General features: G+C 35.3%; 1 protein-coding gene across 5 annotated transcripts in view; it reads right to left on the reverse strand.

Annotated features, from left to right (window-relative positions):
- The window catches only part of LOC122518900 (papilin), a 68,799-nt gene extending 53,677 nt beyond the window's left edge, over window positions 1–15,122 (reverse strand). For 4 of the 5 annotated variants that reach the window (XM_043638045.1, XM_043638047.1, XM_043638043.1 and 1 more), the window contains exon 1: window positions 11,926–12,089. In XM_043638045.1, the coding sequence (XP_043493980.1) occupies window positions 11,926–11,948 (23 nt within the window). In that variant the 5' untranslated portion in view covers window positions 11,949–12,089. Of the gene's footprint in view, window positions 1–11,925; window positions 12,090–14,887 lie in introns of those variants that run through there. The other variant, XM_043638044.1, reaches the window with a different exon arrangement.
- Between the last annotated feature and the right edge of the window lie 1,896 nt (window positions 15,123–17,018).

A 17,018-nucleotide genomic window follows, 5' to 3' on the forward strand; every position in this document is an offset into this window, starting at 1 on the left:
AAAAGTATGAATGAAATGGAAAATATAAAAATGAATGATAGGTTTATTAAATCATCTTATCAGTCAGCAAACTGTGAAAACAACGTGGTAACACGTTAGCGATAAGCATGTATGCACGTCAATACGCGAATAAATAACGATCGCGTTGACTATTCCATAAATTTTCGTGAATCGGCATTACGTGGAAAATCGCGTGCGTTACGATCGATTCGTAGCGAGAATAATGAACGGTTACGAGATATCGCTAGTTGTTGATATAGCGTGGTAGATAACTGCGGACGAAGCCAAACCGATTTCTATTACAGATTAGAGACACTATCGCAAGATGAATCTACGTGCAATCAATGCACCATTTCGATTGACTATCATTATCTCTCTCTCTCTCTCTCTATCTAATAAATTATTCTTTATGAAAATGCATGAAAGAGAAAAAGAAAAATTGTATAATACAATTAGTATTTAATTATTAACCATTAATGCATCATCATTAACAATTGTTATATCTAAATGAAGATAAAATGTAATCGCTGCATTATTATTGCTTCTTACTATTTCTTTTCTTTCTTTTTATTTTTGAGAATAGATAAATACAAAACCATGAGTAAATTTGTATTACTTTCGATGACCATTATAGTGTAATTTAATTTTACCATTTAATATGTAACCTTCTTAAATATAATTATTCATATAATTATCGATAAATGAATGAAGGCTAATTATAAATAAATAAATATTCGATATAACTGTATTAGGATAACTTCTTATTGTTCCAAAGTATATATATGACTCTCGAATAAATTAGTAAATATAATAATAAATATAATTAGTAAATTTGTATTACTTTCGATGACCATTATAGTGTAATTTAATTTTACCATTTAATATGCAACATTCTTAAATATAATTATTAATATAATTATCGATAAATGAATGAAGGCTAATTATAAATAAATAAATATTCGAGATAACTGTATTACGATAACTTCTTATTGTTCCAAAGTATATATATATGACTCTCGAATAAATTAGTAAATATGATAATAAATATAATTAGTAAATTTGTATTACTTTCGATGACCATTATAGTGTAATTTAATTTTACCATTTAATATGCAACCTTCTTAAATATAATTATTAATATAATTATCGATAAATGAATGAAGGCTAATTATAAATAAATAAATATTCGATATAACTGTATTACGATAACTTCTTATTGTTCCAAAGTATATATATGACTCTCGAATAAATTAGTAAATATAATAATAAATATAATTAGTAAATTTGTATTACTTTCGATGACCATTATAGTGTAATTTAATTTTACCATTTAATATGCAACCTTCTTAAATATAATTATTAATATAATTATCGATAAATGAATGAAGGCTAATTATAAATAAATAAATATTCGATATAACTGTATTACGATAACATCTTATTGTTCCAAAGTATATATATATGACTCTCGAATAAATTAGTAAATATAATAATAAATAATTAGTAAATTTGTATTACTTTCGATGACCATTATAGTGTAATTTAATTTTACCATTTAATATGCAACCTTCTTAAATATAATTATTAATATAATTATCGATAAATGAATGAAGGCTAATTATAAATAAATAAATATTCGATATAACTGTATTACGATAACATCTTATTGTTCCAAAGTATATATATGACTCTCGAAATATGTCAAAGTTCGTTGCAAGGTAAAGCCAAGTAGTATGCGTAAGATGGTTAAACATGGTGGGGGTGAAAGTATGCATCCTCGTTGCATACTTACACAACGCACCTTAACCCGTAGCGTTCCTATTTTCCAACGAAGGCTAAAACATACTTCGGTGCAAACTTCGCGAGCGTGCACTCGCGCGAACTATGCTCGAACCTTTCAAACATTCACGTCCTTCGTGGATTTCAACCTACTTGATTACACACACATGTATATATGTATATATATATAATTTATTTACATGTGTACATATAAATACGCTCTCGTACGCGCTTATGCGGGTCGGCAATCGCACTAATTGTAAGTGGTGCCGCAATGAAAATCGCACAGACGGCGCGTGACGTCGTAATTACGAGCCACTCCAGGCATAAACCTCCCTCGCCATCTTTTTATTTGGGATCAAAGAGCAAGCACCGAAATACGTGACACGAGAGAGAAAGAGAATCTGAGAGAGACAGAGAAAAAGAGAACTTGGAGCAAATAATTCGGTCGAATGAGGTAAACGCGAAGATCTCGTTGAACGCAAAAAAAAAATCCCCCTCGACCGTAAGATTCTTGACCATTTTTGTTGTTTCCAATTTATAAATAATAAATCACGCATAAATCTCTTACGAATGACTCGTGGAACGTGTTGAAAGTTGAAAGAGATGAGAAGATAAAAAAAAAAGAAAGAAATTATTTAAAAAATATAACGACCGCTAGAATTTACGGGGCAACCCAATAGTTTCTTGGTAAATTTGTAGACGGGGTCCCCCATGTTCCGATCCGGTCTAGACCTGTTTGATTTTCTGCTGAAAGGAATATTGAAAGTAGGACAGTAGGACCTGTTTCGCGAGAAAGGAAGGGTTCTAAAGATCTTATTACGGTATCCCTCGCGTGCCTTCGGGACATGGCCCTACGGAACCCTTGTTCGTTCCCTCTCAACTCTTACCTCGCAGGTGTGTGAGTAAACTGGTAGTCTTCACGACTGCTTATACCGGGTGATCTCTAAAAACAATTTCTTAAACCCTTTTACTCTATACTCGCATTCTGTTCTCCTATCATCTTAATATATCTTTTTTCGTTCTCTTTATCCGTATACAGTTGAGAATACATTTAAACACGCATACGTATTGTACAAAATACGCTAATGTTACTTACACACACAGATACATATGCAGGTGCTCGAACAAAGCTCCAAGATCTCGTCGACATTCTTTGAATATCTCGTCGTTACTGCACCGGCAACGGGCTGTCTCGTTTTATGGGGTTGCTACAGCTATGTAATATATATCATGCATATCTGTATGCTATCTATGTATATACAGATGTACATATATTTATTTTTCTTGTATATTACACATACACAAAATGAAGTCCACGTTATACGTTTATGTTATCGAGGGTGTCGAGTAGGTAGACTAAAGTTGTTGGTCGTTGTTGTTGCTACATATAACTCTCGTTTATGCAAATCCTTCCTGATTCTTTGTGGTAGATATCTTTTAAAAGGGGAACAAAATTCCACGACTCTTTTGTAAGAACGAAAAGAGAGAAAAAAAACTAAAATAAAAGAAAAGAAGGAACCAAGGGAATCGAGTTAAATGGAGTCGTGAACGATCATACGTTTTTGGATTACGAATCGTTGCACCGGTTAAACCCCGTACGACGTACGTTTTTGTTCTTTATTTCCGAGGTCAAGAATTTGTCGATCGGACATTTATCAATCGTCAAAAATGAGAGCGTTCAATGGATTGTGAAGAAACAAGAGGAACAAATATATAAAGAAAAGGAAAAGGATTTTTATATATAGTATATCTTGATAGGGTCAGGGGGGGAAAGGGGGAGGGTAGAAACGGAGCTAATTTTCCGTGTCGACGTTTATCGATGATCCCTGAGCGTGATATTTCTCTCACGGAACAATCACCTTTCGATTTCTCTCGGATGGGTGGCACACGTTCGGGCTCGTTTGCGGTCGACGCTTTAACGTACGATGGGAGTAATCAAAACTCGATGCGACAGGACAGGACAGGACAGGACAGGACGAGGATCGGGACGATGAGAAGAGGAGGAGGATCGGGGGTGGTGAAAGCGGTAGAAGAGAAAACGGAAATTTCGGTGATCGGTTTTCAAATCAAATTTCATTCTCGCCCGGACGAATTTCTCTGCGGTTGTATCTCCGAGACCGCGAACACACGAATAAGATGATAGGAGGAGGAACCGTGTGTACTGCTGTTTAAACCGCAAATCGTTTTGCACGGTCTCGTCCTGTTTTCGTTATCCCCCTTTTCGAAATAAAAAAATAGAATACGAGCGAAGAAATTCTTTCATTTCCTTATTTCGATAACCCCCGCCCACCCCAACCCCACACACGATTTTAATCTTACCGAAGTTTTGTAATAACGAAAAAAAAGGGATATCGTCGTAAGGGACAAAACATCGATATTTTTTCATTTGTTCACCTTTGTGTCCGACTGTTTCTTTAACCTTAGACGAAACAACAACTCCACCCTCAAATACCGATTTTCATCTGTATCCTTTGATCAAAACTTTTCCCTTGATTGGAGAGGAAAGCAAAGAAAAATTGTGCGTTCGTTAGACGTCGATTGATATCTTCACGATGATCCTTGTCTCTTCGGTCTTTCATTTGTGTTCTTATTATCTCTATACCTTAGTCAACAAATGACAGTTGGACTTTTTATTTTATTTCAAATCACTTGGAAATTGCTACTACTTTTGTCTTACTTCGCGTAGACTGTTTCAATCTATCTTCTTAGTCTCTCTCTCTCTCTCTCTTTTTCTCTACTATTCTTCGTTTGTCTCGTTTCATCTATAGTCACGAACGAGAGCATACCTTGACCGCGCTCTTCTACAGTCGGAGAGTTGGGATCAAGGGATCAGTAAATGGTAGAGCAGACCAGCCAGTGTGCGGTGTCCAGACGAGGGAGAGAAACGAGCACGGCAAATTTGACTTAGGTGAAAGAAGGAAACAAACTTTAGAGAATAGGAATACGAGAGAAAGAGAGAGAAAGATGGAAAGGGTCCATCATCATCATCATCATCGTTGTCGTCTCATGCTAGCTAGTATGAGAAAGCACCGAGCATCCAAGTTGGCGCGAGAACGATGAGGATGCCAGGTTAGAACGGAGCAACAGAGTGCGACGTTTCAGGCGTTCGTGCTACCAAGAGAACATGCGCTAGAGTTGTTGGTAGACCTGAGCCAGACGAAGGGTGCCTTTATCGCGCCACCAAGAGAAACAGAGAGCAAGAGAAAGAGGGAGATTAAAAGAGAGAAAGGGAGTATAATTCAAGGAAAGGAAGAGGAGGACAGAGAGGATAGAAAGAAGGAGAGAGAGAGAGAGAGAGGGAATCAAACGATCGATCGAGTGTACGTACGTACCTGTGTACGTAGGTGTATGCGTTTATGTATGTGAAAACTCTGAGAAAGAGAGACACAAAGAGAAAGAGAGAAATAGAAGGAGAAGCAACAGGTTGCGAGGTTCACCGTCGAGAATTATCAGTGGATGCGACCTCAAGAAATTACCTGTGGTAGTGTGGTGACCTGTATATTTCATGCATGCACGTATATAGGTGCACACTAATGTATGTATCTATGTGAATATCCCTAGTTTATACGAAAATCAAATATTGCGTTTCGAACCTTCTACACCTTTTCAAATGATTATTTACAGTCATATTATACTAGCTATTTACAAGCTACGTTCCGACAATATCGTATTTTATACTTGTTTGCTTGTAATAGTATTCCACTCGATCTATAAGTGGAATAGGTAAATTGTTTTTGACGTTAACTTATATACTCTCGGTAGATGGGGAATTTTTATTTTAATCATTTAAAGAAACTTGTATCTTCTTCTTCTTCTTCTTTTCCTTTCGATATTTTCTAACATTCTAATTTATTATATTATAATCATTCTTTTCGCCTACGTGTAAGGAATTACGAGTTTATTGTTTTCTTTGGGATTGGGTAGATTGACATGGTGTACTAGGGAGTCAAAGTTCAACGTCTTGAATAAGCCTCATCATCCTCGTCGATGTTGTCATTGTCGGCGTTGGCAAACAGAGAAAATAAGAATACGGTGAGGTCAGCATCCCCTTTTCATGGATGGATTAGTGTAGTTCCTATCTACCTATCTATACAGCTCCTTTTGCTCCCTTTGAGAAGTGTACTCTGAGAGTTCTCCAGGAGACTCTCTCTCTCTGTCTTGTAATTACCATGATCAAACAATGTTAAAGGGAAATTGTAACCACGTAATACCAGGAACGGACTCGCCAGTTGAGATCTTGGAGACATTCCGATCTCCCCGATTGATCTCTCGACAGAGACACGATCCTCTTTGAGTTTCTCTGATTATAATCCACAAATGTGAGCTTGGTCTATGTCCGAAAATGTCTGTGTGTTTATGTCAGATATAAACAGAAGGAGAGAGAGAGAGAAAGAGAACTTGACTACACACATATGCTTTTGCTTTGCTTCAACGTTCATATTCTCTCTGTGTAGAGCAGCAGAATGAACGTCCAGAGACAAGGAGAACAGCAAGCAATCGTTGTTGTTTCTCTGATTCCTCCTGGACGAGAGAGAGAGAGACGAGAATAATGTTTTTAATTGAATTTTTGTTCTCGCGATTAGTCGCATCAGAGTTAAAACCAAGCATTGATATAACAGGGATCATCCTACTTATAAAAAGATAATTATTCTCATTTTTATTATCGGATAGACGAATTTTGTAAGGAATTTTAAAGCGAATCTTGTAACTTTGATTTTCTTTTCTTTTCCTTTTTTTTTTCTCTTTATTCCGGTTTATTCTTTTTTTGATCTTTTAAACCCCGTGTACTTTATCGGCTTTACGTCAGTCCAACACCGTCTGCCATAATATTTAGGCGCGAAAAATCGTCCTCTTTTTCTCGTCCGATTTCTTACAGACGACTGACTATGAAAAACCCGACCATCATCCTTTCTTTAACCCGAACCCTACGTTTCCGACTTCTACGAGTCCACGCTTCCCTGACTTTCAAAGCGATTCAACAAAATCGATCGAATGAGAACAACCATATTTTGAATCCTTTGAATAAGATGATATTCTTTTATTTTCCTCATTTACTTTTTCTTTCATCTTAATTTTTGCATTTCAATCGTCGTTCCACCGTTATCGCTCATGTCAATTTCCTAGTTGACTTATAATAATACTTTGATCGAATTATTTTCGTTCATCGACTGTACGAGAGTATTCTCGTAGACAAAGAGAATGAACGTCATTTTTGATTGCATCGTCTTCTCTCGTCTCGTTTTGACGAAGTAACTACCAGGAGAACAGAGAATGCATCGAGTTGCATACTACACTAGGGTGCATATACTTGCATATATACAGGACACGCGTATATATACAGGGTGAAGTATTTTAAACGTGTCTTTCAAATAACTCGATTAATATAGTCGATAGAAAATAATATTTCGGATGAAACTAACTTGCTTTAGGAAATCGCGTTAACAATTTTCTTGTTTTAAATGAACACGCAGCGGACGTACGAATGGTCAACTTTACTTTTCTTTTTTAAATAGAATGATATATTTTTCTATTTAGCATCTAACAGGGTGATGATTTCAAGACGCGTGCATTAAACTATGTCGAAGGGTTTCTATTATTATTCCTATTTTTATTAATTTACAAAAAATAAAAAAAAAAGTAAATCATAAAATCCGTTACACGTATATGTATTTTTCTATTTAGCATCTAACAGGGTGATGATTTCAAGACGCGTGCATTAAACTATGTCGAAGGGTTTCTATTATTATTCCTATTTTTATTAATTTACAAAAAATAAAAAAAAAAAAAGTAAATCATAAAATCCGTTACACGTATATTATATAACACAAAATTTGGTCAGTTTCAAAAGGGAATAAATTTCGTTAGAAAGAATTTGTTCCATTACCAATAATAATCGAGTTATTCCAGTGGCCTGTTTTAAATGCCTCACTCGGTATGTATTTATATAGAACTATATATAATACACGTAGTGGAGGTATGCACAATTTTACGAGTCCATTCCAGCGAGTTTATAAATAATGGAAGAGCGAAATGAATTATTGATCTGTTCGCGAATCGATCTAAACGAATTGCTTTATCATCATCGAGAGTTCTCGCGCGAAGGAATGCATTTTTGATTGTTTTCTGCGTGTACACCCTCTCTTCTTTTACTTTAACTCCTCACCCCTATACACACACACACATACACGCAGCACGTTTATATCGTTTTTCCACTTACTCGTTAGAAACTGAAGAGACGTTAATGGTCGACATAAATTACTGCAGAAATGCAATCGTTTCACTAATCCCCACTGTTCGATTTCAACGTTAATCCAAACGTTTCACCTACTTCATAATATTTCATTTGATTTTAAATATGAAACATATATATAAGTACATGAAAATATTAATACGAATGTGCTAGTTCGAGGAAGGAAGGAAAAAAAATATTAGAAGGTTCGAGCTAACCAACAACAGACAGACAGACGGCCTTTTCGATGCCCTTCCGGAAAGACCGGACTCCCTTTTTCGTTGACCTTTCTTCCGCGAAAAGCCACGATACCAAGCACATGTGTGGTCGCAGGAAAGAGAGAAAGAGAAATAAAGGAAGAGAATGAGAGAGAGAAGGATGGCCTGCTAGAAAGTTTTAGTACGGACCATTGACCTGAACCAGAGGAATAATTCACGAGTATCTTTGCTGGCACGTCGGGTGTTTCGAAACTATAGGGAAGAATCGAATTTAACGAATTGATGTTCTTCTCCCTCCTGGTAGGAACTAAATATTTCAAAAGTACCTCCTTTATTTTACGCGCTCACCAAATTTGACGTCTATTAAATATATTTAACCGAATATTTTATTTATGCACGTGTTGAAAATGTGTTTCCAAAGGAACGTTCTCCGAACGATTAAAGTCCTATGATTTGAGTCAAATAAATGTTTCAAACGGTGTGTGTGTATTTTTGTTTCTTTTTTAAATTCTTTAATACAAAAGTTGAGTGTTCTCGAATTATTGGGAAATAATTCAATTAAATGGATTGATGCGTTATTCTTGATGGTAAATAAATATTTGAAAAGAACCTTTCTTATCTTACGTGGTCAGGAATTTGACACGTTTAAAATGAAATGAAACTTGTCTATCCTTTAAAATAAGTGTTTGTTAGGCTTTTCGTCGAAACGATAAATGTGATAAGATTTATATGAAAAAGATGTTTCAAAAGTGATGGTGGTGGTGGTGGTGGTGGTTCTTTTTTAAAAAGTCCGCCAACACGGTACGGAATTACGGGTGGATATTAAAGCAACACATACGTATCTATGCACACATAGACGTATACATATATACGTACATTCAGCTGATAAAAGCGTAGAACATTTAGTCGGCTGCATCAAAGGCGCGTATAATCTCCGAGCTCTCTCTCTTACTAACTCATGCTAATCGTCAACCCTTTGACAGTGGTGCTCATTCTTTATTCAATCTTCGATTAGTCTATTGGTTGTACGTTAGACCAAAGCAAACATCAAATCAATATTATCCGCACAATCTTGTAATATTAAACAGAACAATGATTTATTTCGTATTCGATTATTATCTCGATATAAATAGAAATAAAATAATTGTTATCTTAAGAAAAAAAAACAAAGAAAAAAAAAGAAAAAACAAGGAGAGAAAGATTTTAATTCAATCTCAAATGAACTCTTACCGATTCGTGGATTATTCAGTAAGTTACTTTGAACTTCTCTAAAGTAATTGCATCGAGTGTAGAGGAAAAGTAAAGAAAAAGGAAGTAAGGGAGGAGAAGAGTACGGTTACAGTACGGTTACAGTACGGTCAGGGTGCCGCGAGAAAACAATTTTCCATTTCTCTATCTCCTTCTTCTTCTTCTTCTTCTTCCACTAAAGTTCCTTGCTTTTTTCATGCACGTGACGCACGTGTCCGGAGTAGTCAGGGCGATAAATAAACCACGAGATGTACCTGAGTGTGTGTCTTAGTCGGGACGAAACTCTGTAGAAAAGATGCAGGAGGTGGTGGTGGTGATGGTGGTGGAGGTGGAGAAGAAGATGAAAGTGGAGATGGGAGAACGCGTGTAACGAAGAAAAGGGTGTGCCCTGGAGTATTAACTTATGGAACAGAAATAACAGCCTCCTTTTCCCCGTTCGAGGAGCCAAAATAACTCACGAAATACTGGATTGTCCGCGGCACGTACTACGTGCTTGCTCTCTCTGTACCTGAGAGAAAGAGATAAAGAGATATAGAAATAGATACAAAATCGAGAAGAAAGAAGGAAAGAGTGTGCGTGACGTGTGATCTGTGTGTATGTATGTGCTTACTTCCCACGTTTGGAATTTCGTCTGCACAACATTTCTAACCACGGATGGACCGTCTTCTATTTCTTACTCGTTCCATACAATTGTTTATTTGCCTAAGCTTACCGTAACTCGGAATAAAATGTTCTTCGTTAAGCGAGTGGTTAAGAAAAATGTAACAATGCTGTTTTCCCCAACAACCCATGGAATTTCTTCTTTGAAGATTTGCTTTTTTCTAATTTCTAATTTTTTTTCTTCCTCCTTTCTTTTTCTACAAGAAATAACGTACTCGTTATTTTTAATATATTCTACGACGAGAAAATATTAGGTCTTTTGTACTTTGATAGCAGGACACAATGTTAACGTGAGAGAGAAGAAGAGAAGGAACCTTTGTTAATTATGAACGAGTATGTTAGAAAAGTTGACCTTTTGTTCGTACGAGAATGAAATGATATACCTTATGGGAATCGATATCCACCGTCTTGCTTTTTAAACAAACAAAAATGACTGAAGTTATTATTATTAATAAGATATAACATACAAAATGCTAAGATATTAAACAAAAAAAGCAGAAGATATAATATTTAAAAAAGCAAATGTACAAAATAAAATATTGCATAATATATGTAAGAAATTTCTTTATAGGGATATTAAATGGAATGGTAAACGTAAAAAAGGATGACATATTCCTGTCGTATTTACTTTATGAAGTACTCGAGATATCGTCGTGAAGTATCGGGGAGATAGAAAAGTGTCGATAAAGGAAGTATATTATTAAAATATTATTAGATGCGTCAACTTTGGTGAAAATTCGCGACTTAATGTACGCGTGGGTGCGTGTGTGATACATTTAATGCAGGTATATACACAAACGTGTGTATCTTTGGATGAAATTTGAAAGGCCATCGTGTTAAACGCGTAACATAGTCAGTCAGGTGTATGTAATAGTTATGTATTAACGTATGTGCATAGACAGAAAGTCGGAAGGTGGTGGCTTTTCTGCATAGAAATAGAAGGAAAGGAATTAGCATAAGCCATTGTCCTGCCAGTTTGCTAGCCAGTAGGAAGTATCTAAAAGCTCCTCGCAATAAGCCTTTCCACGGCGCAGGTGTAGTACTGTTATAACCGTAAATTGAAGCAAGCCGAGGATGTCATGTCCGATTTTCCTCTAAACTGCGCCCAGGTAAATGTCCTATTAACGACTGATTAGATAATTACGTTGATTATTCGATTACATGGTCAAATTTGAAATCCTTTTTAAATTGATTTTCAACTTATATTCGTGTACATTACTATTCCCATCTATTTTCTCTATTTTTGAATAGATCAAACGTGGAAAAGGACGGAAAGGGAAACACGTGTTAGCCATGCCGTGTTACTTTCTTGGCATGTGCGAATCGTATGTCTGGAAAAAGGTTATCAGAACTTCTGACTTCTCTTCGTATTTAATACGTGTGTATTTTTATATTTTATCTAAACGAATTATCCAAAAAAAAACAATATATCATTTTTAATTGCAACTGTACTATAACACTAAATATATACAAAGAATATATAAACACATCGATGAAATAAATGGGTTATTATCATCATAAATAAAAAAACAATACAAATATGTAATCAAACGTTACATTTAAACACTCTTAACTATTAAAATATTCAAATAATATCCTAATAAATATACTTAATTTCTTAAAAAAAAAAAAAAAGAAAAAACAAAACAATTAAAACCATTACATGTAAAGATTACATTAATTAAGAATAATAAGAAAAAATGTAGCGAATAATTAATAATTATACGAGACAAAGGGAAAAAATAAGAAAAAAATGAAATTTACGAGGAGGATAAAAAAATAACTGACCACGTGCTCCTGATGACGGTCATCCCGATGAGGATGTTCCCCGCGATAGGAAGTTAACGAACACCGGTTATGTCCTCTTCTCAAAGATGAAAATTAACAACACGACGCGAATAAGAAGAGGAAGGAAGAGGAACACGAAGCACCTCTACGTACGGGAGTCGGGCGCTGACTGAACGTGACTGCGATTCTCTGGAACCGGGAGGAGGCTGCGTCGACCAGCCAGGGACCACGAGCCTGTGGCCTCCTCCTGACACTCGAGTCGTAACTAAATTTTTTTTTATTTTTTTACTCACTCTCTCTCTCTCTCTCTCTCTCTTTTTCTTTTTCTCTGGTCTGCCCTCCCTCCTACTTTTTCTTTTCTTCTCCTCCCTCGCCACTACATTCACTCGCTCGCTCACTCTCGCTCAAAATTCCTTCCCGAACTTGATTGAAGTCTGCCGTCACGTTACACATCCTGATTATATTTCTGTTTTTTTTTTCTTCTGTTCAAATTTTTTCGAAATATCGACCTTTCCTTTTCCGACAAAACTTGTTTCAGAAATCTTTGAGAATAATGAAACTCGATCGCGCACCGTGCCAAAATTCACACACATGAGATTACGTATTTTAATTATTATTTGAATTACTCGATTATGAATTGTTTGTTCGTTCGTTCGTTTTTTTTTTTTGGCTACGTGATATATTTTTATTAGATGGTTTTAATATGAAATTCAACGAATAAATAGGTGATTAGCTCGCGCACGGAAAAATGTATAAAATGAATAGTCAAATATTCGTGATATTTATTTTGTTCCCATTTACCGTTATCGTTACGCGTGAGTTTAAAACAAGCGTTTAAAAGTAGCTCGATACGGAACGCGTTAAGAAACAAATAGATAACTCGTAACGCATAATAGACGTGTTCCTTTGTATACGAAGAATTAGAAATAATTATACGACACGCTAAAACAACCAAGAAGAAAATGACTATAATTTGTTGAACGATTTTTCTTAGTTTCTATTTTGTCTATACTTTTAGGTGTTTTATAAAGTGTCGAAGTGTGTCTCGAGTCAAATTAAATTAAAAAATAAAACTCGGTTCGAACAAAATTCATTCAATTCTTTTATGGGGAAAAAAAGGCGGGAACGTCTTAATGGAAACGAACCGATGGTTGGCAAGCAAACGGATGGATGAACGATCATGGATGAGTAAAGGAACGGCCGATTTACGACTAATCCCGTCTCACTCACTCTCTCTCTCTCTCTCTTATTTTCTGTTTATCTCTTTCTAACACGTGGAGATGTGCGATGAATAATGTAAGGCATGCTTTGCGATCGGCCGTTAATAGTAACGAGCGAGCATTATTCCTCAGCGAGGAGTACACTCGAATGGCACCTTCGCATGGTCCCTTCAAACAAACTGCCGTACTTCAGGTAATTAAACTTTCAGACCAATTACCGATATTCCCTTCCCCACCCACGTTCTACCTCTCGCAGTGCATCTCCATTAGCATTCTCGAAAATATAATACTTTATTCATCTACGAATACGTCATAACGTACGTTGGAAACCACCAACCCATAACGACGATCTAATAAAAAAACAAAAACATATAATTGTTCCTCGAAATTTCTCGACAATTATTATAACGTCGTTTCTTTTCTATTTCTTCTCGTTCATTTGAATAATTTTTAATTAGAACTATTTGAAGATCAATACAAATGATTGATTGAGGGTTGATGGAATATCTTGAAAAGAAGAAAAATTAACAGCTAGGAAAAAATAATACATCTATAAATTAACCCCCCTACCCCTGTTTTCTCGGTCAAAGTGTTTCGCAAATAATATTTTTTATATACAATTCGTAAAAATTTATATTTATATGTATTATATTTATCTAAACTCACAAAGGTGACATATACGACAAGCGTAATCGTATATTCAACGCGTGGGCTATGAAAACGTGCTACTTATTCTCCAAAGTAAACGTCAAAACGATCGTAATATCGGAAAATTTTCGAGAATCGAAGGGAAGGTAGGCGAGAGGGATCGTTTCATACACGGAAGTGTTGTTATACCCCTACTTGGGTATTCTATATTTAACACTGTCAAACGTATCGAATTTAAACAACAATTTCAAATCTAATTTATTACATCCGATAGAAACAGAACAATAGAATAAAACACAATAAAAGAATAAAAACAACAAGGATCGAGATTATTACGAAACAAATCCGAATGATTTTTTACATTGGATCGTGATCTACAAAGACGAGAAATGAAAATAAAAAAAAACTGGTGTGTGTATGTACTTATGTACGCACGTAAGAAGTTATACTTCTTTGCTGTACCAAAACGAACATAACCTCAATAACCTCAAAAGTAACTTCAAAAAAAAACTTCAAAGAAAAAAAATAACTTAAAAAGAAAAACTGGTGTGTGTACTTATGTACGCATGTAAGAAGTTATACTTCTTTGCCGTACCAAAACGAACATAACCTCAATAACCTCAAAAATAACTTTAAAAAATAACTTAACAAAAAAGAAAAATTTATTATTATTATTATTATTATTATTTAAAAAAAAAGGAAAGAAACATATTTTCATATTAGAAAGAATAATAAAATATCATAATATATGCCATGGTACGGTGATAGTATCAGTTCCCGCTCGATCATTAAAGTAAAGCAGCGCTGAGTACAATTAGTACTTGGATGGGTGACCCGCTTGAGAATAAAAAAAGAGGAAAAAGAAGAGAAGAAGAGACAACTTCATGCCGTATACTTGAAATCACTTTGCCGCGCGTCGTAAATACCGACAAACTTCATGGTGTCGTTCGGAACAAAATTACTTCGCCAAAAGAAGTATAACTTCAAAAAGAAAACGAAAATTTTATAGAAGACCTGAGAGAAGAAGAGATAAGAAGAATATAATAAAATAATAATAATGATGGAAAAATAAAAAATAATGAATAAACACTAACCGAATAAATCGATGGTGCATGATTATAACGGCGTGGCGGGGCGCCGATAAGGCGTGTTGTTCAATCCAACAAAACAGGATTCCCAATTGGAAACTTGAACCAAAGATTTGGATGTCTCTTAACTGGTACTCTCTCTCTCTCTCTCTCTTTCTCTCGTGTTGTAGAATATAAGAAAAGAAGAGAATAAGGAACCGAATTGCGTTGCGTTGCTTGCTTGCTCGCGCGCCTGCGACTCGCGAGAGAAAACTAAACCGAAAGAGGCTTAGCGAGAGAGGAGAGTGTGGAGAGAGAAAGAGAAAGAGAGAGGACCGTTCGTTCTGTTGGAACCCCCGATGTGAAGGAGGAAAGAGAGACAGAAAGATAATTCCAGAGAGGGAGAGAGTGAGAGGAGGGAAGAGTAGTGTGCAGGCTTAGCAGAGCAAAGAGGAGAAGGAAGAAGAAGAGGAAAAAGAGGAGAAGGATGAGAAGGAGGAGGGAGAGGGAGAGGTGATGGTAGAATCCAAAGAGGGATTCGGATAGGAACCGGTGGGGACTTCTTGCTCATTCATACTCGAACGCCTCCGCACAGTACGAGAGTGAGAGAGAAAGACTCTCTCTCTCTCTCTCTTCGCAAATGTCTCCATGCACAACTTCTTGTGCGGCACTCGAGATGCGTTCAATGCCACTTAATCAGCGTATTTCTCCAGATTAGAGAGTCGAAACGATCGTTAATGATCATCATTTTCTATCACCTAATCTTCTCATTGAATTAGCGGCTCGTATTGTTCGTTATCGTTGTCAATATCATTTCTCTTGTTATATATATAAATCGTTTATTTTAATTCTATTTAGAATTATCGATGATATTTCTTTCTTTTTTTTTTACGACATTGTTAATGTTATTTATTTATTTATTTATTTAATAATATTTTATTAAGCCTAGAGCCTAGGCTCCCTAAAGACCATTAATTACAGTATAGTACAATGTAATGTATAGATAAAACAAAACGGAAATGAAAATGATGTAATTATTATTAAACTTATCATTATATTAGTAGTAACGCACAGTAAGTAGATAAATGTAAAAAGAAAATAGTAAATAATAAATAAAAGTATAATGGTTCTATAATAGTAGTATAGTAGTATTGGTTCAAAGCAATTTTCTCTCTCAAACATATGGTTAAAAAAAGAAATTAAATTAAATTAAATCGTAAGTCACAAAACACGCTGAATATCTCTTATCAATAAAGTAGGTATAATATCTTAATCTGAATTCTTTATATCTTCCGGTAGTTGAATGTTATTAATAGATAATTAAAAATGTTGTTGAATAATTTTATGTTAGAGAAATTGATAGTCGAATAAAAGCAGAGATTTGAAATGTTAAAATGTAGAAAAAGTTTGGGGGAACGGGAGGACGGGGGTTTGTTCTTTTTTTTTTTTTTTCGAAAGCATTGAAAATCCTAACGACGATCAACGTTCAAATATTGTTAATTCGACGATTAATGAATGCGGAGAGATGTCACGATGCGTATAATAGGTATTGGCATATACGCCTGATCAATTTCGATCAATCGTTGATAATTCCGTTTAAAATGAAACTGCATTTCGAAGCACACCCGATTCATAACCGTACGAATTCAACGAACGTATTAATGTATGTGTACGAGAGTATGTGTATACGTGCCTTTTATTAATTACCATACGATTTCGTTAATTATGAAGCATTATGCCGTACACGTGAGCCATACGAGAGCCAATCGAAATATTCGCGACGTGTAACCGTCCTCCGATGTCATACTCGCATTTCTAATGCTAATACTCATTGGTGACAGACTTCGAGTCATCCTAAGTTATTTTCTCGTTCTGCTCTATGTCCATTATCTCTAACCTTGTATTCAAATACATTCTACTTTACTTTGAAATTACCGCGAGATAAGAAAAATAAAAAAAACAGTGTCATTAGATACGCGTATACGTTTAAAAAAGTAAATACATTTCTATATATATTTACAGTAGAATGCATTTACGTTTATCATACTTCTTCGTATTTTATTACAACAATTATATAAAACAATTGGCGAAGTTTATTGACACGATGCAGTATCGGATACGCGTGGCACAAAGCTGCTGCTGGTTCGAGGGTTTTCAA

This window comes from Polistes fuscatus, unplaced genomic scaffold, assembly GCF_010416935.1.
Source record: "Polistes fuscatus isolate 324 unplaced genomic scaffold, CU_Pfus_HIC Scaffold27, whole genome shotgun sequence".
Classification (NCBI taxonomy): domain Eukaryota; kingdom Metazoa; phylum Arthropoda; class Insecta; order Hymenoptera; family Vespidae; genus Polistes; species Polistes fuscatus.